The following is a 22,689-nucleotide window of genomic DNA, read 5'->3' as shown; positions in this document are numbered from 1 at the left end:
ACCTTTAGAGGACATATGGGCTGATGGTCTTAAGGTTCAGGAGAGCCTGACCGGCTCGTCGACCGGTTTGTCCTGGTGTGTTGCCGACCTTGTGATGCGGGTCGACCTGGATCTTAACTCCTTATGTTCTTCGTGTGGGGGGTATAATAAGAAGAAACTTCTTCACGGAAGGCCCAGATTGTGATAGTGAAGGGCTTTGGTGATAAACAGACTGTTGCATATTTCCTTTGCCTTTGAAGGTCATAATATATATCATGCCATATACAAGGCAGTAACCCTGAGATACATAACCTACAAGAACAGTGACATGGTCTATATGCGTCTTTTAGATAAAGGCTGGCAGTCTCTCTAGCTAATCATTCAATTGAAATAATAAGAGGAGTTCTTTCCTGTTTCTTAACACAAAATAGCATACCGCCCTCTTGCAATAGTCACGTATATTTCAGCTAGATTGAACCTTTATGGTCTAATATGGAAATATAGGACTGTATTGCGTCTTCTGCACCGCCACCAAGGCAAATCATGTCAAGGCACCTTCACTGAGTGGGCGCTCTCTCTTCATTGTATCTGGAACCTACTTGGTGGGGGAACATGTACAGACGGACAATGAATGAAACAAAGGCAAGCTTTTGTAGTTCAAGAAATGAGTGACTCATACATGAAAAGCCTAAGGACTGATTATATATTTAGATATAGCTATACCGGGCTGGCAAGCATAGGGAGACTTGAGAATTAGAATCATGAACCTGCACCTGCAACACCAGGTGGTTGAGTCACAAGGCGCATTAATTAGTAATTGTTGCTATGCATAACTTATCCTCCATAAGTAAGGGCAGGGTAACGCCACACCAAGTATGTCACGTGAGAACTGTGGCTTGAGAGAGATTCTGGGCATCTTTCATCATCCGAAACTCCAGCTTTGTCACGATAGACAACAATTCTTTATCGTCTTTGTCCCTCCCAATCCCCTTAACAATCCTCCCCACTTTATAACTGCTGTCGAGGTTCTTCTTTCAATCTCTACAACTGACAGCGTTGCACTTCCACGTAACTCTCCCAAAACTTCCTTTCCAGTCTCCCATCGCAAATCTCTCCTCGTTTTCTGCGCCGGCGCAGTCAAGATGGCGAAGGTCGCGGTTGGCACTCCTTTAGCGGAGGCCTTGAGCAATGCTATCCAACCAAAACTCGTTGAAATGGGCTGGAGCTCTGACAGCAGCGATTCCGCCTTGACAGAGTATGTCATCCTGATGCTAGTCAACGGCAAAACCCAGGAACAGATTGCCAGCGAACTCTCCAACGATCTACTCGGCCTCGGAGAAGGTGACACACAAGCGCTAGACTTCTCCAGATGGCTCTTCGAGCAAGTACAAATTTTCGACCAGCAGATCAACGGCGGCGCAGCTCCGGCAACCGAAAACGCCTCCGCTCAAGCGATCCCTTCGTTCGATGACCAAGAAACTGCGGCTTTCCAACAACAGGGCTTGGAGGGTGAATCTCAGAATGTCGATATGAACATGGGTGATGCAGGATCTGGGGCCGATGGAATGTATGTGCACTGTCTTGCTCAGAATATGCTCTTGAACCTCACTAACAAACCATTTTATAGACCCACTGGCCCGAAATCGATGCGGAACAACCGTCAAAATGGAGGAAGGGGTAGAATGCTAAACCAGATCAATAGAAGCTTAGAACGCGATAACGGTCTGCACCGCATACGTGATCAGACGGGTAGCGGCCGAATAAACTCACACGGTCGCGCTGGGAGCAGAGGAGGACGCTTCAACCAGAACGGAAACGGGCGAATGTACGGCGGACGCCAGCAAGGTGGTATGGGAATGGGGAACAATCCGATGGCCGGTGGCCCTGGCAACTTGATGAACATGAACCCGAATGATCAGATGCACCTGATGTCCTTACTAGAGGAACAAGCGAGGATGATGGCACAATTCATGCCCGGTTTCGTCTCGCCCGCTATCAACCCGGCTTTCCAACAGCCCGGCTCAGGACGCTCGCTGTCAGACCGCGTTGAGCGTCCGAGGGGAGGTCGTCAGCAAGGTGGCTTCGGAAACCGGAAGCCACAGAACTCGACAAATACCGACGTTGATATGGATACGGGTCTTGATCAAGGAGCACAGAATGGAGGTCAAGATGAAAGCAATCCGGATAGTGTTTGCCACTTCAACCTTCGTTGCACGAGGAAAGACTGCCCTTTCGCACATCAGTCCCCCGCTGCCCCCGAAGGTACTCCGATCGATGTCTCGGATCACTGCTCCTTTGGTGCGGCATGCAAGAACCGGAAGTGCAGCGGCCGTCACCCTTCACCAGCTGTTAGATCTGCCCATCAAGCAGAGGAGCTGTGCCGATTCTTCCCTCACTGCACCAATCCTAACTGCCACTTCAAACACCCGTCGATGCCCCTCTGCCGCAACGGTGCTGACTGTACGACCGAAGGCTGCAAATTCACACATCTTCAAATCGCGTGCAAATTCAACCCCTGTCTCAACCCTAACTGTACCTACAAACACGCGGAAGGTCAACGCGGCTCTTTCCCCGACAAGGTTTGGACTCCAGGGTCCAACAAGGCGCCAATCAGCGAGCGGAAGTTTGTCAACGACGAGGAAGCTCCCGAGGAGCTCATTAAGCCAGGAGCTGGAGCGGACAGTTCATCTCAGGAGATTGTGACTTAATTGTCCGTCTCCGAACTTTCAATATAAGAATTTCAAAGAAACGCATTTCATGGACTATTATGTGCACTATTTGCTTTTGTATTCAAGATATGGGGAACTTGGGGGATGGGCGTTAGCTGCTTGACCATTAATACTGATATCACTGGGACTGGTTGTGTAAATAGAACCTGGATACAAAGTCATCTTGAAGCCCTGCTTCGTTATCTTACGATCTCTATCACTCATCTTTGTAGCATCGGTAGCCTATAACTAGCAGTTCATTTGGCTACTCCATAGGCTATAGATCGATTTGTATCAACGATTCAGCTGTAGTTCACCGTAATATTACGCCCATGGAGCTCGAACTCAAACCCCGCCAGCATTCGAGGATGCTTTTCGAGGATGTCGCCTGCGCTTACCTACTAGGACATGCTTTTTCTCTGCGAGTTCCGTATTGACCACCCCCGCGTCTGCACGCTGCTTCATCCATCTCTTCGCCCAGACTTCCATGCATAATGGCTACATTCCACTTCAGTGGCCAAGAGCTAAACACTGACCTAGTAACATCAATTTCTCCCCTTCTCGACGCTGTGAAAGTCCCGAATCTGCTTTGGGATGGATATCTATTAACTGTCTACACCTTAGTGCCCTATCTATGTATTACTGGATTGGAACGCCACTCACGCTGCTAGGGCGCGGCCTTTGCCGTTCCTGATGCGCTCGTTGAGATCTCCTTCTCTGCTCTCCTTGAAGCTGGCTTTCAGCCCTGCCCGCGACATTTCGACTGCCTTCATTCAAGCCCGCACCAGCGGGTCTATAAACACCTACATATCAATGATGGGCTTGCGGTATCGCTGTACCGGAAGTCAGATGTGCTCTGGAATTTCCCAGAATTCGAGGCTGCTTTTAGAACGCCAATTCAGATATCATGTACGCTTCTGACCTAAGCAGCCACGTAAGGTCGCGGTCGAGGGCACTTTCCACATTCAACTTCCATCCGAATCCCAAGCGTCTTGAGATATTACGAGGCTCTTATCCTGCTGCTTTGTCCAGATCGCGGAACTATCTGCGAGTGTTTCTGGATGGCAATCTTGACGAGTACGTTGATGAAACAGATATTTTCGACAAAGGATGCCTTAGAGGTAGGTTTTAACAGTTTTATAACGCCTTGAAATTAGGTGATCCGGCGTTGTATTCAACCTTGGAGGACCTTCGTCGTAACTTGGGATTGCATAGTACTACTTATAGATCGATGGTGCTATAAATACCGTAATTAACAGTAATCTTACGTCCCGGGCGATCTTGCGGAATCTCGGAGAGCTTAAGTTGCGTGACCTTTTTCTTCTTAAGCTCCCACCATCTCAACATCGATGATTTCTATTCCTCGCTTTCGCTGAAATGCGTCTACCATGCGCCGCTAGTCGGGCATTCAGAAGTCTGCAAACGCCCACAGCGTTCCTCCGCAATGGCCTCCGGCGCTCGTTGCACAACCAGACGCAGCAGTTCACTGCTGCCGTCGTAGGTGGTGGAATCACCGGCCTTACAGCAGCGTACCGACTATCCAAGGATCCTCTATGCTCCAAAGTTACGATCTATGAGAAAGAAAAGCGTCTGGGAGGCTGGTTGGAATCGGAAACCATCGAGGTCGATGGGGGAAAGGTTGTCTTTGAATATGGACCGCGGACGTTGAGAGTTGGTACTCTGTCGTGCGGGCCACTCTTGGATCTGGTATAGTGAATGCCTCGTACGCTCTCGACACTATATGAAAAGGAAGCTAATTATTTGCGACTGGTAGTTATTGGACCTAAATCTGGAAGACCAGATTCTCCTCACACCCAAGTCGGCCCCCGCAAGCAAGAACCGCTACATCTACTACCCCGACCGGCTAGTTCAAATGCCGTCATTTCGCGACGGGCCTTTCCAGCTGGCGCAGAAAGTATCCGGAGAACCTTTGTTTGACACTCTCATTACCAGTCTCTTTAAAGAGGCATTCATGAGCCCCCCCAAGGGCAAGCCGCAGGACGAATCTATCATGGATTTCGTATCACGTCGTTTCAGCCCTACCATAGCAAACAACCTGGTCTCTAGCATATGGCATGGTATCTTAGCAGGGAATATAGACCGTCTGAGTGCGGAAGCGCTCATGGGCCGCTTTCGTGCCCTCGAAGACAACCATGGGAGCATCATCGGTTCCTTATTCGCCCTGGAGCGACAAGGGAAACAGGTGGTTGGCGTTGATGACCTTTTGGCCCGGAATGTGATAGCAGAGACAAAGTCGACGTCGTACCTAGGGGCCCTTGGGGGGCTTACCGAAGACAGCAGCACTTTGACCTTGAAAAATGGCGTGGGCCAGCTTGTCGACACTCTCGTCGAGGCGTTGCGTTCATCGCCGAAAGTGGAAATCTTGACGGACCAAACATTGTTCCAGATAAAACAGAACCCCAAGACCTTAGACCTCACGGTATGCGAATTTGACGTCTCATCTAGAGTGACCACCTTTCATTTGCCACGGAGCTAACTATTGTATTAGATCGAGAACGCCCCGCAGCCTGATGGCCGAGTTCATAATCGTGCCATTGTGACGTGTTCTCCCGTTGACCTTGTAATTCAGTCTTCATCGAAAAACGAAGTAAAGAATGAAACGGCACGTCCTTTGTCCGGGGCCGCGTTTAGTTTCGAAGCAGTGACGGTCATGGTCGTCAACCTGTACTACCCCAACCCGGACCTGATTCCTGTCAAAGGTTTTGGTTACTTGATTCCAAGGTCGATACCCTACGAACAGAACCCCGAGCGGGCACTGGGCGTGATCTTCGCGTCAGATTCCAGCGTAGGCCAGGACACAGCCCCCGGGACCAAGCTCACAGTTATGCTGGGCGGCCACTACTGGGATGGCTGGAAATGCGAAGACTATCCGGACTCCGAAACCGCTGTTGCAATGGCTCGTTCCCTTCTGGAGCGTCACCTTGGCGTCACTGACACTCCGACGGTAACCCGCACCCGGCTGCAGAAAGATGCCATTCCCCAGCCCACAGTTGGACATTTCGATCGCATGGGCAAACTCTCACAGGTTGTTCGGGAACAATATAACAATAGGGTTGCTCTTGCTGGAGCTTGGTATGCGATGGGCAATACGGGTGTCGTGGACAGTATTCGCCAGGCCTATCTTGCTACGTTTTACGGTATCAAACCCCGGCAGCCCGGCAGCGGGAAGCTTCTTCCGTGGCTTCCAGAGTCTGAGAGCTGGGAGTTGGAAGGCGGTGTTCCCACTTCGCCTATTCGCGAGATCATTATCTATAAGGACGAATTGAAGGACCGGGAGGATGACTAATCCTGGAGAGGTAGTCTTAGTTGACGGCTTCTCGTGTATTTTTAAATGCTCACAGTGTGAGGTCCAGGCATTATGTAAAATAGAATTGGATAGGTTTAGACGAGCTAGTGAAACAAGATACCCATGTCACCTCATAAATGCATTCCTTCATATGAGCTGTCTTGTAGTAGATGACCGTCCGCTGATGGAAGGTTCTTCAGACACTGACAACGAAAACAAAGAATCTCCGCCATTTGGTGATTTGAAGTCTCGTGTGTGCTCAATGATGTTGATATAAATGTGAGCTACTCCTGACAGACCAAGCGGGAGGAAGTGGACATGCGATGGCCCCGCCATATCTCCTATTGTAGGTGACGATGTAGACATGAATATGACCACAGGCAGTCGGCTTCGTGGGTGTTCTGGTAGGCGAGAACTGCCATGGCGCGATTATAGATAGTTCCGCGTAGGATAATGGGACCGGTAATAGAAGGAGGCTCCTACTTCTCTGGCTTCTCTTCCTCCCCACCCTCCTTCTTATCTCCATTCGCATCAAAACCCAGGGAATCAAGCTGCCGAATCAACTCCTGGATCTTGATTACCTTCTCCAGTTGCTCCGGTAGAAGTGCCTCGCCTTGATTCTTCTTTTCCTTCAAATCCCGGGCCTGCTTCAGCTTCTTCTTCAATCCACGAGCCTTCTTCTCCTTCTCAACTTCCGGGTCAACGGGCGCCGCAGCATCTTCTCCATCACCCTGATTCTTATCCGCAGCAACCGGTGCTGCCCTCCAATTCTCGATCTGTGAAATATCCTTTCCAGTGCTCGTAGCTGCGCCATCCGCCTTGGCCTTCTTTTTCGCCTCACGACGCTTAGCGTTCTTGTTGCTGGCAGCGCTGCCTCCTTTCGCGGTGTCGTTTTCCTTTAGTGATTCTGCTCCGGGGACACCGCCAGTTCGGCCGCGGTTTTTCCATGCCTCTGCGGCGCGGTTCTTGTACAATTCGACATCCTCTGGGGGGCGGTATCCGGGTCGAACTTTGATTTCTTTCCGTTTTGAGCCGTCTGCTCGGAGTGATGAGGGGATGTAGCGTTCGCCCGTGACGGAGTCGGTGGTTATTCCGGAGGATGTGACACCATTTGGCGGGGTGGGAGTTTGCGATGCCATAGCTGTATGTGTGGTTGTGAGATTCGGGAGGATTGGGTGTTGATTGAAAGAACGTTGTGAGGTGGGCGAGCCCGTTAGGTTGTAGGTAAAGTCCGTGCACGATATTCGGGCAAGTATTCCGGCGTCAAGAAACGAAGTGTTTGTAGTAAGAGTAAACGCCAGCCGTTGGAGGGGAATTGTTTCCATCATGCGGCGCCAAAACGACACAAAATGCGGGACTGCCGGAATTATGAGCCGCATTATGTAATAGTGCATGCACAAGTCTTATGATGCCGACTGGCCAATCACGGGCCCGGCGATTCCCGCTGCTTTTCGTTCTCAAACCTCAAATCCGACAACCTCCCCGTCGTCGCCCGTTCAAGAGCTTCGAAGTCCCTTTGCGCCCCCGCTTTCTTTTCCCCTATCGTTCGTTGTTTGTTACCGTCACAATGGCCGGCGCTGTGAGTGCTCTTATCAATCGAACGCTATGAAGATCAATTGCTAACCGCGCGTGTCTCCGTCTAGTTCGCTTCTTCCATCTACCAGCATGTCTCCCCCTTCCTGGTCGCCAGCGGATGACCTCGGTCGCTGTCATCTCGACTTAGCTAACGAGGCATTGTTGGAACTTAGGGCCCTTATCCGCCGAAATGCTGTCTACCTGACTTCGATCTTCGCCGGTGCTTTCGCATTCGAGATGTGCGTCCCATAACCCCAACCATACTCCACGGTCCCCAAGTCCTAACAAACCATCAAACAGTGCCTTCGACACCTCCACCAACAAGCTCTGGGATACCTGGAACCGCGGCGTATGTTCACCATCGTTCCGAATCAGACCACACAACGCAGGCTAACATGCAGCTACCACTAGCGTCAATGGAAGGACATCAAGTTCCAGTACGTCAACAAGGCTGAGGAGGAGGATGACGACGAGTAAATACGGGCTCCGGAAGTCGAACCACGTTGAAAATGCTACGATATCCAGGGGATAATTCAGTCTCGTCTTATACACCGATACATGGGGGATGTGCTATAGTTCAGGGTGTCTGTATCAAATAGAACTTTGTTTTTTGTAACATGATTCATATATATGCTCTCTGATCTCTAGATGACTTGATTAGCATCCGTGGGTGGCCGTTTTGTGTTTGATATTGCGGCCAGCGGTGTGATGATGCCAAGCCCGCATTGAGAATGCCGTAGATGTCATCGGGGGTTGACTCGAGCAACTCTTTCTCAAAGAAAACGAAACGTTCAATTTTCTTCTGTCTCTTTGTACAATAGCCTTGACATTCACTTCGAGGACTGCAGGACTCTTTTTTTAGGATACAAATCACACTGGTGCGTCCCCTCTCCCGCAAGTACTCCCTCCCGCCGCCAGCTCTTCTTCCCTTCCCCACTGTGACATCGATAGCCAGAACGATCACTAAGCGTTTTTCAAACAACCTCAGAACTTTCCATACCCACGTTTTTGCTTTTCTCGAGGCTTTTCAAATCTCGATACTGGATATCGAGGTTCACATGCAACTCCCCCGACGACTGCCGGTCATACTCGTACGATCAGACCCCTCATCAAAGCGGCAACCCTGCTTCACGCGCCGCCACACCACCGCGAGCTACAGACCCGACCAGTCCCCCCTTCCATCCCCCTCACATGGGCGTCTTCGATCCACGGATCAAGGCGATAAATAATGCTCGCAGACTGTGAGAGACTCCTCGGTCACGGCCTCCTCCAACTCCCCAAAGAACACAACTACCGCTATGGCCCCGCCGCCGAGAAAGCCCTCCTAGAGCTCCTCTTCCGCTCCCTAACAGGCTACAACGAGGAACGCCTGCACCAGCTCTTCCCCAACGGACCGCCACCAGGACCATGGAAGCTAGCAGAGGCCCAGGGCGCCGTCGAGGGCGCAGAATACACAGAAGCCGCGCGGGGTAAGCGGTGCGGCCATATCTTCCGCGCTGGCGAGGCTACATACAGATGCATTACGTGCGGGGTCGACGAGACCTGTGTGCTTTGCAGTCGGTGCTTCGATGCGTCGGACCACAGTACCCACCAGTACCATGTTTCGCTGTCGATGGGGAACAGCGGGTGCTGTGACTGTGGGGATGAGGAGGCGTGGCGGACGCCGCTCTTCTGTGCGATCCATACGGATAATGGCGAGAAGAAAGGGAAGGGGGTTGTGCGGCCGGCGCTTCCGGAGGATTTGGTCGCGAGTATTAAGATGACGATTGCCCGCGTGCTGGATTATTTCTGTGATGTTATCTCCTGCTCGCCGGAGCAGCTGCGTGTGGCTAAGTCGGAGCAGGCGATCCGGGAGGATGAAGAGGCGTCTCGATTTTCGGCTGGGTGGTATGGTGAGGGTGATGAGGTGGAGGATGAACCGGAGTTTGCTCTCGCGCTTTGGAACGATGAGAAACATACCGTTCGAGACGTCACTGTGCAGGTTGCCCGGGCCTGTCGAGAGCGGGAGCGATATGGCCAGGAGAAGGCGCAGGAAACACATGAGATGGGGCGGAGTGTCGTGAAGTATGGAAAGGATCTCCAGAGGCTGCTGGATGTGTCGCGGGTTATTGAGCAGATTAGGGTCACCACGACGATTCGGTCGTCTCGCGATACATTCCGGGAGCAGATGTGCGGGACTATTGTTGAGTGGCTTGAGGATATTGCCGGGTGTAGTATTCTTCACGACAATGAGATTCTCCGGCAGACGATCTGCGAGGAGCTTCTAGGCACTTGGAAGCGCGGTAGTGATGCCTTCAACGCTGATATTGGCCGCCAAGGCATTGATGATCACTCACTCACAGAATCTGGGGGATACCGCACTGTCATGGTCCGCGTGACGCCACAGAACCAGGGCGTACCTCCAGACGACGATGAGGAAAATGAGGACGATAACGACATTGACGAAGATGGTGACCCGGACGTAGTTGATATAGATGATGAAGACTACGTTGAAGCCCAGGTTGAAGCCGATGACGGAGAGGATGAGATGGAAATCGACCTCACCCAGTTCGGCGGAGACATCGTGAACGATGTTGAAATGGTGATGGGTGGGACAGAGGACGCTTTACAGATGGCGCAAGCTATCATTGGCTTTACTACGCCGTTCCCTGGCGATCGTGCTGGACAGCAGGATCAACAGCAAGCGCAAGACGATCAGGCAAACCCAGACGAGACGCCCGCAGATGAACATCAAGACGACACAGAGGGTGCAAATAATGAAGATGGCTCCATTGTGACACCGATTCCAAGGACTCCTGCCCCAGTTCGACGCACTACTTCCGCCAAGGCACCGAAGCACTGGCTGGTTCGACCATCGGCCCCAGCAATCAATGAGTTCACACACTCCTATGAGGACCTATCGCAGGTTACCCGGCTTGATAAGATGGTGCTGTTTGATCTAAGATTGTGGAAGAAGGCCCGCAACGACCTTCGCGATCTGTATCTTGGTACCGTGGTGAATGTGCCTCACTTTAAACGGGTCATGGGTCTACGCTTGTCAACTCTCTACAGCGCCCTTGCTCAGCTGTACCTGATCGCCGATAGGGAACCAGACCATTCGATTGTCAATCTTACCTTACAGCTGTTGACCACTCCCTCAATTACCGAAGAGATTGTACTGCGTGGCAATTTCTTGACCAAGGTGATGGCGATTCTGTACACCTTCCTAACTACTAGGCAAGTGGGAGAGCCTCGTGAGGTCAACCCAAATGCTACACTGTCATTTGACTCTGGGTCCGTCAACAATAGGCGACTCTATCATTTCTTCTGTGACCTCCGGTATCTCCTGCAGTCCGAGTTCGTGCAAAGACGTGTGCGAAACGAGGAGCAATATCTCCTGCAATTCCTCGATCTGATCAAGCTGTCGCAAGGAATATGCCCGAATGTGCGCGCTGTCGGAGAGCACGTCGAGTACGAAAATGACTCGTGGATTAGCGCGTCGATTCTGATGCGAGAAATCAACCGGCTGTGCGTCACGATACGTGAAGCCTTCACAAAGCCTGAGCTCGATCAAGGTGAAAACCTGCTTCGTGCTATTACTGTAACCACGATCTCTACTATAGTCCACTCTGTCGGCTGTGAGCGCCAGCGGTTTGATCAGGCTGAGATCAAGGATTATGTCCGGTTCAAGACTCTGCCGCCGTTTGAATTCGAGGTTGACCAGCCGGAGAGGCTTACACGGTACCGTGTGGTGGACTTTGTCGTGGAGAGAGGTGCCATGAGCTTCCATCATGGTCTTCATTACACTCTCTCGTGGTTGATAGACTGCGCTAAGGATTTAAGCGGCGAACTCTTGCGAGAAGTCCTCCTTACTGCGGCCGCAATGGCCAACAGCGAATTTGTTCATGACCATGAGCTGACGCCGGAAGACTTGCTCCTGGCGATGTTTGACTATCCGCTCCGTGTGTGTGCCTGGTTAGCACAGATGAAGTCTGGGATGTGGGTGCGCAACGGTCTTAGCCTGCGTCACCAGATGAGCCAGTACCGAGGAGTCTCTTGCCGTGAGCTAGGCTACTATCGCGATATCTTCTTGCTTCAGTCGGCACTAGTAACATGTAACCCTAGCAGGGTGCTTGCTTCTATCGCCGATAGATTCGGTGTCGTTGACTGGATGATGAGGATGTACATTCCACGTGCTGGGTATGAAGACTCAAAAGTCTTCGACGTGGTGGAGGAGTTTGTTCTTCTTCTCATCGTCCTCTTGACTGATCGAAACTCACTTCTCAGCGGCGCAGATAGCGAGACTGCGGCACGTGAGAATATGAGTCGCGAAATTGCACACGTCCTATGCTTCAAGCCTCTCTCATTCTCTGAGTTGTCGAACCGTTTGAGCGAGCAGGGACGGGACTCGGACATTTTCCAGGACATTCTAGAGGAGGTTGCGAGGTTCAGGCCCCCGGAGGGTCTGAATGATACTGGTACATTTGAGCTCAAGCCAGACTATATCAGCCTGGTAGATCCGTACAGCGCTCACTACACCAAGAACCAACGAGACGAGGCCGACGGTATTTACAGGGAATGGATGGCCAAGAAAACAGGGAAGAATGTTTCTGAGGTTGTGTTTGAGCCTAGGTTGCAGCCTTTGACCTCTGGCGCCTTTTCAGGTCTGGCTCGTTTCACACGGACCCCACTATTTGCTCAGATTATCCATCAGTGCTTGGACTATGTTATGTCTTCCAAGGACTGGTCGCCGTCGATACCCCCAACTCGCATTGAGACATTTTTGCATGTTGTTCTGCATCTGGTCCTTTCGGCTACACTCGAGGACAACACCAATGACGATAAATATGGGGATGAGGCCGGGCAATCCTTTGTTCACCATGTGTTGACCAAGACAAAGGCAACTCAATCGGGAGAGTTGACAATCCTTGGGCTCCTCGAGAAGATCTCGCAGATGCCCGAGTTCGCCTCATGTGGCGCGAAGATCCGACACATCCTTAAGCGCCTCTGGCAGAAACGCCCGGACGCCTATACTTCTGCGACTGCTACCCTGAAATTCCCATACGACAGAGTTGATACGAACTCGCCCGCGATTGACACCGAGGGCGAGAAGGAGTTGAAAAAGAAGCAGGCTCTGGAGCGACAGGCTAGGGTTATGGCTCAATTCCAGCAGCAACAGCAGAACTTCCTCAACAACCAAGCGGATATTAATTGGGGTGAGGAGGACTTTAGTGATGTGAGCTCTCAAACTGAGGCTGCTCCAGAAGCCAAGGTCTGGAAATACCCTAGCGGTACTTGCATACTCTGCCAGGAAGATACCAACGACGGACGACTCTACGGTACATTTGCTCTCATTCAGGACAGTAGCATCCTGAGGCAGACTGATATCCAGGAAGCGGACTGGATCCGGGAGGTTCTCAAGACACCTTCGAGCCTTGACAAGTCAGCTGAGCATCTACGGCCGTTCGGTGTCGCCGGTGAGAATCACATTACAGTGCGACGATTGGACTCCTCCGGGGGAGAGGTGACTGGTGAGAAGATTGGCTTGAGTAAAGGGTTCAACTCGAAGAACACTGTGCGCGGTCCAGTGACTACAGGCTGTGGACATATCATGCACTACACTTGTTTCGAAGTCTACATTACTGCTACTCAGCGGCGCCATACTCAGCAAATCGCACGACAACATCCTGAGCGCCTGATTAACCAAGAATTCGTCTGCCCCTTGTGCAAGGCCTTAGGTAATGCGTTCTTGCCTATTACCTGGAAAGGCAAAGAGGAGTCGTACCCCGGCGCTTTGAGTATAAAGTCCTCGTTTGACGAGTTCGTCAATCATGACATGAAGTCTATGCTCTCTCACAGGCACAAGCTGAACTACGCTGTCCTTGCGGAGAGCGGTGAAACACAACAGCAGGCATACCAAGTGTTATTCCTGGACTATCTCTCAAAGACCCTTGTGCCGCCGCTTGCAAACAAGGTCGAAGAGCTATTGTCATCTTCTCTCCCCTCCATGGCGCTCTTCCTACCTCAAGCTAGGCTGCCTATGCCGGGGGTTTTCTCCCCGCACGATGAACCTGCTGCTGTCAGTTCTCCACAGCATGTCCCAAGTGCAGGTGGTAGCCCAATGTCGGAGCTCCTACAGATCTATACTCGGTTGAAGCAGACTCTTCGCTTGAATCATGTTCATTCCACATTTAGCCACCCGCCAGATACTTTGAATAGTGACGATATTATTCATACAGACTCTTTGTATCAGAGTTTTGGGTTCAGTATCGCTGCCGTTGAGATTGCGCAGCGTGGCGTTGAGTCAGAGCCGGGCACTACGCTGCTTGACAAGATTCCTCAGTTGACATTGACCCACCTTCGCGTCTTTGCTGAGACGGCATTGACGTATGCTTCAGTTGGGGGGTTGTATAGCAGCTCTGGCCACAGTCGGTCATTGGATGAATACCGCGAAATGCATCGCCAGAAGCTCTGCCAGCTGTTCGTTGGCCACCCGTCTCTCGGAGCCACGTCGTTGATTAACGACGTCCATGCTATTGAGCCGCTGTTCGCTAAAGACACCTTCGTGTTCCTGGCTGAATGCTCCCTCGCTCTGCTTCCAATTCTCAACATGGACATTCGACATTTGGTACAGATGTGCTATGTTGCTGAGATTGTCAAGGTTGCCGCGACATACATTCTCTGGCCTATGGGTCTGAAAGAAGAACTAAACCAGCACGGCGATGCACACTACTTGTTGGAGATGGAACTCTCTGATGAGCGGTTTGAAGTGACGCGACAATTCTTTAACACCATTGTCGCAGAGCTTAAGGCCAATTCTGTAGGCCGAGCAAAGGGATCCTCGTTCCCTGCTGAACTTGGCTATGTTAAGGACGGCGAGGACTCCGCTACTCCTGGAGTGATCATAGCCTTACGACGCCTCATCTCAAGCTACGCCCTGACCTTCCTCCGTAAAACGGTCATTCTCCTACATGCCCAACACGGCGTCGACTTCCCCGACACTGGCTTCAACGACATTGATTCCTCAGAACTCGACCGCCTCACCAAGGCACTCCGCCTGCCCTCCCTCGACGACATTTTCTCATCCATTAACCCCGCCCGCAAGAGCGGCAAGCCCTTCGACGGCATGGTCTCCGGCTGGATCTTCCACTGGAACGCCTCGCGCTCCGGCATCCGCATCGGAGACAACAAGCTCTGGCCTAGCCTTCCTCACCCCGCAATTTTCGAACTCGTAGGCCTCCCCAAGTATTTCGACAGCTTAATCGAACTTGCCAACCGCCGCCGCTGCCCGAACTCAAAGAAGGAGCTCAGCGACCCCAGCATCTGTCTCTTCTGCGGCGACATCTTCTGCTCGCAGGCCGTGTGCTGTCTCGAGAATAAGCTCGGCGGCTGTAACCAGCATCTTCAGAAGTACGTCCCTTTCCTTACTCCTTGGTCCCTCCCTATCCGTTTTCCTCCGTGACTAACATTTATCTCTCTACAGATGCGGCAAAACAATCGGCCTCTTCGTCAACATCCGCAAATGCGCCGTCTTCTACCTCCACCACCAAGTCGGCTCATGGCACTACGCGCCGTACCTCGACCGACACGGCGAAGTCGACCCGGGTCTACGGAGGAACCGCCCGCTAATGCTAAATCAGAAACGATACGACCGGCTACTGCGCGATGTTTGGCTGAGTCACAGTGTGCCGGCGACGATCAGCCGGCGGTTAGAGGCGGATGTTAATAATGGGGGGTGGGAGACTATTTGATCAGGAATAGGGCATGGATGAATTTGGTTCTTTGTATTGTTTGTCCGGTGTGCGTGTGGGGATAGGACGGAAGGAACTTTGGAAGGAAGGCGTGAAGGTGTGAAGGCGGGGTGAAAATTAGAAGAGCGTGTGGGATGGGATGTGGTGTGGGTTTTTATTTTCATGTATTTTTTTTAATGGAATGAATGGGTGTATTATGTGTATTTTGCTTAGGGGGTGGTGAATGGCCATCGGATGAGATGACGTTGGGTCTTTTGCACTGCAGGGTCATTGAGTCATTTGTATTCCAGGGAGCGGCTGCCTTAGACCAAGTGACCGGAGTATATTCAGTTATAACTCATGAAGAATAGGAAAAGTGTTCCTCTCATCTTTAATGGCATACATGAGTTCCATTCTCGAATATGCTAACTATATACTATATAAAATATATGTACATCATAAAGTCAACTCACCAGTCACATTATACTTATACTATACATATGGTATACATGTTTTCCCTCTAGTCGTGTCGGTATCACTACTCCTCCCCAGCCTCAACCCCTCCCACCAAAGCCCTCGTATTTCTTATCTCCCACTCAAACTCCTTCAACGCCCTGATCTCACTCGAGACAAACAAGCCCCCAATCAAGCCATCCAGTACCCCGGCCGCGAGACCCAAAGAGCTTACCAGCGTCAGTATGAACGGGATGTAAGGTCTATCCCCATTCCACCAGACTCCTACTAGACAGCCGATCGTGACCAGCACGGAGGTAACAAAGTGGGCAAGACGCCAGCGGCGCTGTTTACGCTCGCGCAGGACGTACGTGTCGATCATGGAGAGGATGTGGGTGTATGTTTCTGAGGGGAGAGTGAGGGCAGTCGGGGCTGTTTTCTCGGATGGAGGATAGTCTTTTTTAGATGATGATGGGGAGCGGGTTATGACAGCTTCGACGGCAAAGTGGTCGCTCAGCGAGCACCGAAGGGTAGGATGGCGTTGTGTCATGGTGATATTCGCTTCAGCAACAGTCCACCCCGAGGACTCAGGTTCCCCAACAAAAATATAGTCGAGCCGTTTCCCCTTGAGATCCGGCGTAGTTGCGTCCACCGTGATATCGTGGCCCTTATCCAGCCTCTTCTGGTTCCTCTTCTCCCACCGCCAGGTATTATACGGCCCGTCGCAGGTCGCGCCGTTGTAGTTCAGGTTATATCCAGCCTCCGGCACCGGTTTCCCGCGCGCCTTCTCGACGGCGTCCTTCGCCGCCCCGACAGACGAATCCGGGTACATGACCTGCCAGACATCGACGACAGGACTATGCGCGCATATCAGGCGATGCGCAAACGACGACGGCAGCATGTTGAAGTCGCCCAGCCCGATTACCAAATGGCCTCTCTCCGCCGCGCCGCGCATCAGCTTCGCAATCTCCCACGCCTGCGCCGTCCGGTGCGCAAGGTAACTGTCGTGCGGCTCCTGCTCGTACGGCGCGTGTAGATGCGTGCAGAATACCTCCGCGACATCCTTGACACCGCTCCCGTATCGAATCCTTGCGCAGGCGACACCCTTCCCGACGAACCAATCTCCGCGGAAGAATGCCGTTGGGCGGCCATTGAGCGGATACTCGTACATGGAGGACTGCTCGATCGGCCATCGGGAGAAGATTGCAAGACCGGCGCCCCAAATTCCGCCGTAGTAAAATTTAGCGTAGGGGAGGATGTGTGCTGTTTGGGAGCGGATGGACTCGTAGTCTTGTTGGGTCCAGCATTCTTGGAGGCCGATGATGTCGGGGGGTGGGGAGGAGAGGGAGAGTTGGCGGCCGATTTCGGAGAGGCGCTCGTTGCGGTATTTGGCGATGTACTTGAGGCCCCAGCAGTTGAGGGTGAGGATGCGGATGGAGGATGGGTCGGGGTCTGGGTCGTTCATTTTGGAGGATTGCTTGTGGATGGATAAAGGAGCTGAATACGAGGTTGAGGCTTGACGTTCGTTCTGGTGTGGGGAACTGGAGAGGCGTAGCTATCCCGATCTAGATTAGCGCTGTCTACGGAGTACACAGAATCACAGATGGACCTTATTTACTCCCATCTCCCCCCCAACCTGATTCCATCTATTGATTCTACGCATAATCCTACGTCAGTTCTATTGAGGCTTGCATCCATGATGTCTCCTGAGCCATGCTCAAATGGTATAAAAGACTATCTGCGAAGCTAGTGAGACTTGCATATCGTTCATGCAGAGCTGTACGCGTGAGCGAAAAAAGGCAGAGCCTCCTGTGCAACCTTTCTTCGACGGAAACAAGAGTTTTAGAGCGCCCCGTAGGCCAGAATTAGCTGCCTGTCAACGTGGAATCACCTTGACGACGAGCGAGCTTGCTCCGCAGTCGATACTCCATCCGAGACCGTACCACAATGTCCGCTAACATGAATCCGTGGCAAGCTGTACTGGTACCCATTGCAATTCTCTCATGGCGGAGGTAACGAAATCCAGGGAGTAAGCAGTCTTATATCGACTGCATCGTACCTACTTCATCAATATAAAATCGTCAAGGAGGAAGGCACGATTGGACTCAAAGCAGGAAAAGGCAACTCCGTACCGTCCATCGCACTTTCTTCATTGACAGAACCGCTAGAAAAAGAAGGCACAGTCTGCCCATCGCGCCTTCCCTGTACAAGGGAAATCCACGAACGGAAGGTGCGATCTTAGAAGAGGAAGGAACGATCAGCTCCAAGACCATCGCACCTTCCTCATCAACAAGCTATCAGACGAGGAAAGTACGACCTACGTCGGGACCTGGGAAAGGAAAGAGCGATCAATGGGTCAGCCCATCGCGCCTTCCTTGTGTAGGAGAAGGAGATCTGCCGGGAAAGGAAATCACGGCTGCAGTAGGACGGGGTAAGGATAGGATAGAGTATTCAGGGCGGCTCATGCGCCTGCTCACAGAAGATGCGATCAGGAAAGCACGATTCTACATAGAAAAGAGCACCCCTTCCCGGGCCATCGCACTGCTTTCCGCAGAGGATATACGCACTGAAACAGCGCCACTAGCCCTAACTTCTACCGTTCTACCCTTCACGCCTTCAAGCCTTGAAGTGCACTACTCACTTTACTATAGCATTCCAATTTATGAGCGACACGGCATTAGGCAAAGACGCCGAAAGGCTAAACTCGGGATAGTCCTAGAACCATGATATGTCTTGGGAGTAAGGGCACTGGCAGGGCTGCAGGGGCCTTTGAAGTGATCAGCCAATAGGAATCTCCGGGGCAAAATACTTGTGTCCGAGAAAATCAATCAGCACCGGCGGAGTATTTTTGACCAATAGAAAAGGCAAACAACTCCAACGCCAGCCCCAATACACACCTACTGCATTAGATGGCAAGGCTGGTTTGGAGAAGGGTTCATGAATATGATGCAATGGCTACCAACCTACCTGGTCCGGTGAATCGGAACTTCTGGAAACATCTTGCGCTTGACATTAATGCGGTCCAGCAGGATCTGTAACCTTGGAATGGAGCTTTACATAAGCTTCTGCACGGTGCACTTCCACGATCGACGAGCAGAACTATACGCTTCTAAGAACTGAACACAATGACCAACTCTGTTAAAAAGTACACTCGAAAAGTACATCTTCCACTTTGATGGCTTCGACGGCCTGTAGAAGGTCAAGATGCCTATGCCATCTCCAGGACCAGGAGAGGTCCTCGCGAAAATCAATGCGGTGTCTCTCAACTACCGCGACACGGAAGGTAAAGTCCGGCGCCGGGGTCTCAAAATGGAAAGCCAGAGACCAGGCGGGGTTGTCTCCACCTTTGTGCCCGAACATAAAACCGGGCAGTTAAATGAGGCGGTGCTGAAGACGAGCCTGGGACTCCCGGAACAGGGTGTGCTGGCGACGCACCAAGTCTTCAGGGAAGGGCCGCTGGTGAGAGCCCCAGAGAGGATGAGTCATGAGGAGGCATGCACGCTGCCGATCGCTAGCGTCACGGCTTGCATGGCGATTACGGGGTCTAATCCGCTCGAGCAAGCTGGGGCGGGGGAAGTATTCAGGAGACCAAGGGCGTGAGTGTTGCCGGGTTGTTGTTGGGGAAGGCGCTGGGGGCGCAAGGTGTTTCAATTTGCCTTTGGCGCTCACCCACACGGTAGGGGGTGATATTTGTTAGGATAGGATGCTAAGAGATTTAATAGTGATTAGTATCTCCTCGTCCAACGACAAGCTAGCCCGTGCAAAGGAACTCGGTGCTAATTTCGGCGTCAACTATAAAGAACGACCGGACTGAGAGAAGTACGTGATGGAGGTGACTGACGGTCACGGCGCGAAATCATACTTGAGACGGGTGGCTCGCAGACACTTGGGAAGAGTTTCGCTTGTGCTGCCTATGGTGGTCTGATTAACTGTAATAGGTATACTTCTGGTAAGACCCAGGCTGCTGGCGAGCAGCAGAACGTGAACGTGCTTGCCATCAGCCGGTGCCTTACTCTCAAGGGGTTTTTGAATGGTCCTATCAATAGGTTTGAGGAGATGGCAAGGTCTGCGGAAGAGAAGTGTATTCATCCGGTGGTCTGCAAGACCTTTGGGTTTGGGGAGGCGAAGGAGGCGTTCAAGTACATGGAGGCTGGCTCGCATTTTGGGAAGATTGTTATCAAGGTTGGGCAGTAGATCTTGCTTTATATGTGAGGCCAATCTGGGCATAGCTGCTAGAAGATACCACTAGCTTATGTAGGTCGTCAATGGATGTAGATATCAACATAATTATTTCAATGCCCGTAGATTGTTGATACTCTTTATAAGCTCTGTGGCGGCGTGAGATCTAGTATATCCATAAACGCTTCGCTTACACCGTCACAGTAACTCGTCCAGGAATCCCAATCGATCAAATCTGCCCAAGACCATTGTGCCTCCTCTTGTACATCTGGAAGTGAAGATATCCCAGTTCCAGCAACCTGACTCGCAGTGTCCATCAAAACGTCATGCAGTGTTTGGCTCTCGGCCGTAGGAGCAGGCGTAGGCTGATAGGGACCAAGAATCTGAATCAGCTTGTCGACCTTTGTGCAGAGATGTCGGATCAGAGCGGCTGCTCTTGCTGCGGTGGTGTTTTCACTCCCAGCGGAATCAAAAATTTCGAGGGCGAGGTCCAGGTATCCCCTTGCTATGGCGCACCGGTGGCAGTAAGGATATGCGAGCGTAAACCCAACGATAGTCAGTACTGCGTTCCACTGGTATTGATAGATCTCTGAGATGCCGTGCAGAATATCGTGTATTCCCATCCGATGGTGTGTAATTCTAATCATTGTCAAGGCGTGATTGAGTGCTGTTGTGGCGTGGGCGTCGGCTTTTGGGTGTGACTTTGGAACGAAGGGGTAGGTGGGAAACTGGATGAAGACGCGGTGGAGGCTGATTATGACATTGTGGTATTGAAGGAGGAGTAGTGTGCTCAAGAGGGTGGCCGTCGAGGATTGTTCCGCAGATTGACCTTCGCAATCGAGTATATTCTGGGTATCAAGTGATAGATCATGTACCTCGAAGAATAAGCCTCGAAATGAGTTTTCTTGAGACAACTCGTTACACCATTTCTGGAGGTGGTATAGATTGTCCGACAAGGACCTTGCTCGTCTTTCGAGGTGTGCTGGTTCAACCGCCCCATCCAGCACAGAGCGGTGGCCCATGGCCTCGCTCACGGTCAAGGCAGCAGCCGTCAGGCGGATAGATTTTGTATGATATAGAAGACCATTAGAAAGGTGTACATCGTGTGGCTCTCTGTTAGGCATGAGCCACATCAGGTCTTCTATGTGAACAGTAACTGGCTTTCCTACATGCCGCGAGCAGCGAAAATCGAGACATATTAATGTCCACCAGAGGCGTCGGAAGAGCTGGCATACCTCTTGCGCTCGGTGCCGTGCGTCCAAGTAGTTGAGTGATTGAGCAATACGAAGGCCCAGTCCAACCATGTTATAAGCTGCTTGGTGATGTCCCGCATCGAGAAGATATGAAGTCAGATAGCAGTAGCACTGGATAACGGATAAAGAAGGCCCAGCAAACGTCGCAAGCTGAGTGACAGCCGAGAGACAGCGTTGAAAGTAAGGCATTCCAACCGCTGACTGCCTGCGCTGAAACTGTGGCCAGTTGAGACCGACGAGTCTAGAGTGAAGTTGGGAATGGAAAACATAATGCAAAGAGAGTGCCGTGACAGCATCTTGCAAAGGCGTTGGTCGGGAAGAGGGGGTCAAATCCTTCCAGTCCACAATCGGCATCAACGGTCGAAGGCGAGACCAGAAGATTCGCATCAGCTGGTTGATTTGAGAGGAAGATAAGTCGCAATCTGCACCCTGTGGCTGTTGCAGGACGGTAGATGGCAAAGGGGGTATCTGATCTAGAGAGGGATCGCTGCTGGGGGACAACTGCGATACTCCGCCGCAAAAGGCATTGATGCGGGCAATAAAGCCGAGAGTCGAGTCCGTTTTGTGTGATGTCCACGCCAGATTTGCAGACGGCGATGGCGATGGCGGAGATGGAGGGAGAGGTTCCGCAAGCTGAGGCTCGCTCACTGGAGTTCTCTCTACCAAGAGCCTGTCTGCCGACTGTTCGCGAGCGTTGTGACCGGTCCGAAGACTACTCCTCTTCTGAGAAGCTTTCTGAGGAGTATGCACTGGGCGAGATCGACGGCAGACAATATTGTTGGCCACACACGGGGGACACGGAGTGGTTGCTTCGCATCGCACCCGCTGCTCGCGACAAAAGTCGCAAGCCTTGGCAATCCTCCGACGCCGTGAAGCGAGTGTCGTTTGAGGGAATGCACTCATTTGCAGGTTACAAGCCAAAAGAACCAAATGGTTTCTCTACGGAGGAGGGGACGTGTGAGTAGAGAAGAGAAGTGGAGTGGCTAGGACTTTCAACCAATGGGAATACCCGGGTCACGAATTTCATACCAGAGGGGACATTAGCTAACTATGGCACTATGTATGTCTAGCTATTGTTGCGAAAATACCGGGGCTTATTTCGATTAGAGATTAGTTCAATCAAAAGTGCCAATAATATATACTTGCACAATTCAAAGTATGCAGATCCATTATCTTCAGGGAGCTCAGAACTATGAGACTAGCCTTCTTCCTGGTCATTCCCAGACTTAGTTTCCTGCTCTCACAGGCATTAATTGCCATAACATTTCTACGGTTATGCAGTTTTACTGCTGCATCATGTTCCTCCATATATATTGTCAACGAATGGCTGGTCTCGGGATTCTTAACAGCACTAAAATTATCTGGCACACACGACACGCCATTTTAGTTGCGTTGGGTCAGAACTCGGGGTACTCTGAAGTAAGTTAGAGCCGTGAAAAGTCCTTGAATAAGCATTGTAATACTCTCTTCAAGGCTTGCTGCCTAGGTAATAATAGGGTGGTATAGTTCATAGATCGCCTAAAGGA

At 51.6% G+C, this 22,689-nt stretch overlaps 7 protein-coding genes across 7 annotated transcripts; 4 read left to right on the top strand and 3 right to left on the bottom strand.

Moving 5' to 3' along the window:
- Positions 1–1,121: 1,121 nt before the first annotated feature.
- On the top strand, positions 1,122–5,994 carry BJY04DRAFT_209849 (Protoporphyrinogen oxidase; the record flags this gene model as incomplete). Its single annotated transcript, XM_073714177.1, has 7 exons — positions 1,122–1,546; positions 1,607–2,099; positions 2,136–2,678; positions 3,618–3,621; positions 4,120–4,394; positions 4,462–5,127; positions 5,197–5,994. 7 exons carry the CDS (start codon positions 1,122–1,124, stop codon positions 5,992–5,994), a joined length of 3,204 nt encoding a protein of 1,067 aa, XP_073567388.1.
- A 133-nt stretch (positions 5,995–6,127) lies between these two features.
- BJY04DRAFT_197866 (putative RNA binding protein Pym) lies at positions 6,128–7,386 on the bottom strand. Its single transcript, XM_073712534.1, has one exon. It carries the CDS (start codon positions 7,371–7,373, stop codon positions 6,474–6,476), a length of 900 nt encoding a protein of 299 aa, XP_073567387.1. The 5' UTR covers positions 7,374–7,386; the 3' UTR covers positions 6,128–6,473.
- Positions 7,387–7,659: 273 nt separating this feature from the next.
- On the top strand, positions 7,660–8,046 carry BJY04DRAFT_221942 (cytochrome b-c1 complex subunit 9; the record flags this gene model as incomplete). Its single annotated transcript, XM_073717254.1, has 3 exons — positions 7,660–7,808; positions 7,870–7,918; positions 7,981–8,046. The coding sequence occupies 3 exons, from the start codon at positions 7,660–7,662 to the stop codon at positions 8,044–8,046; spliced, it is 264 nt and encodes an 87-aa protein (XP_073567386.1).
- A 751-nt stretch (positions 8,047–8,797) lies between these two features.
- Positions 8,798–15,299, top strand: BJY04DRAFT_221941 (putative ubiquitin-protein ligase E3 component (UBR1); the record flags this gene model as incomplete). Its single annotated transcript, XM_073717253.1, has 2 exons — positions 8,798–14,958; positions 15,032–15,299. The coding sequence occupies 2 exons, from the start codon at positions 8,798–8,800 to the stop codon at positions 15,297–15,299; spliced, it is 6,429 nt and encodes a 2,142-aa protein (XP_073567385.1).
- Positions 15,300–15,782: 483 nt separating this feature from the next.
- Positions 15,783–17,228, bottom strand: BJY04DRAFT_230528 (inositol phosphosphingolipid phospholipase). Its single transcript, XM_073719311.1, has one exon. It carries the CDS (start codon positions 17,194–17,196, stop codon positions 15,817–15,819), a length of 1,380 nt encoding a protein of 459 aa, XP_073567384.1. The 5' UTR covers positions 17,197–17,228; the 3' UTR covers positions 15,783–15,816.
- Positions 17,229–18,935: 1,707 nt separating this feature from the next.
- On the top strand, positions 18,936–19,925 carry BJY04DRAFT_209845 (zinc-dependent alcohol dehydrogenase family protein; the record flags this gene model as incomplete). Its single annotated transcript, XM_073714176.1, has 5 exons — positions 18,936–19,273; positions 19,309–19,373; positions 19,454–19,518; positions 19,549–19,563; positions 19,599–19,925. 5 exons carry the CDS (start codon positions 18,936–18,938, stop codon positions 19,923–19,925), a joined length of 810 nt encoding a protein of 269 aa, XP_073567383.1.
- A 125-nt stretch (positions 19,926–20,050) lies between these two features.
- Positions 20,051–22,072, bottom strand: BJY04DRAFT_230524 (uncharacterized protein; the record flags this gene model as incomplete). Its single annotated transcript, XM_073719310.1, has 1 exon — positions 20,051–22,072. The coding sequence occupies exon 1, from the start codon at positions 22,064–22,066 to the stop codon at positions 20,051–20,053; it is 2,016 nt and encodes a 671-aa protein (XP_073567382.1). The 5' UTR covers positions 22,067–22,072.
- Positions 22,073–22,689: the final 617 nt, after the last annotated feature.

This window comes from Aspergillus karnatakaensis, assembly GCF_047715665.1.
Source record: "Aspergillus karnatakaensis strain CBS 102800 unplaced genomic scaffold BJY04scaffold_54, whole genome shotgun sequence".
NCBI lineage: Eukaryota > Fungi > Ascomycota > Eurotiomycetes > Eurotiales > Aspergillaceae > Aspergillus > Aspergillus karnatakaensis.
Note: the sequence above shows the minus strand (reverse complement) of the source record. Positions and strands in the feature narration are given on the sequence as shown.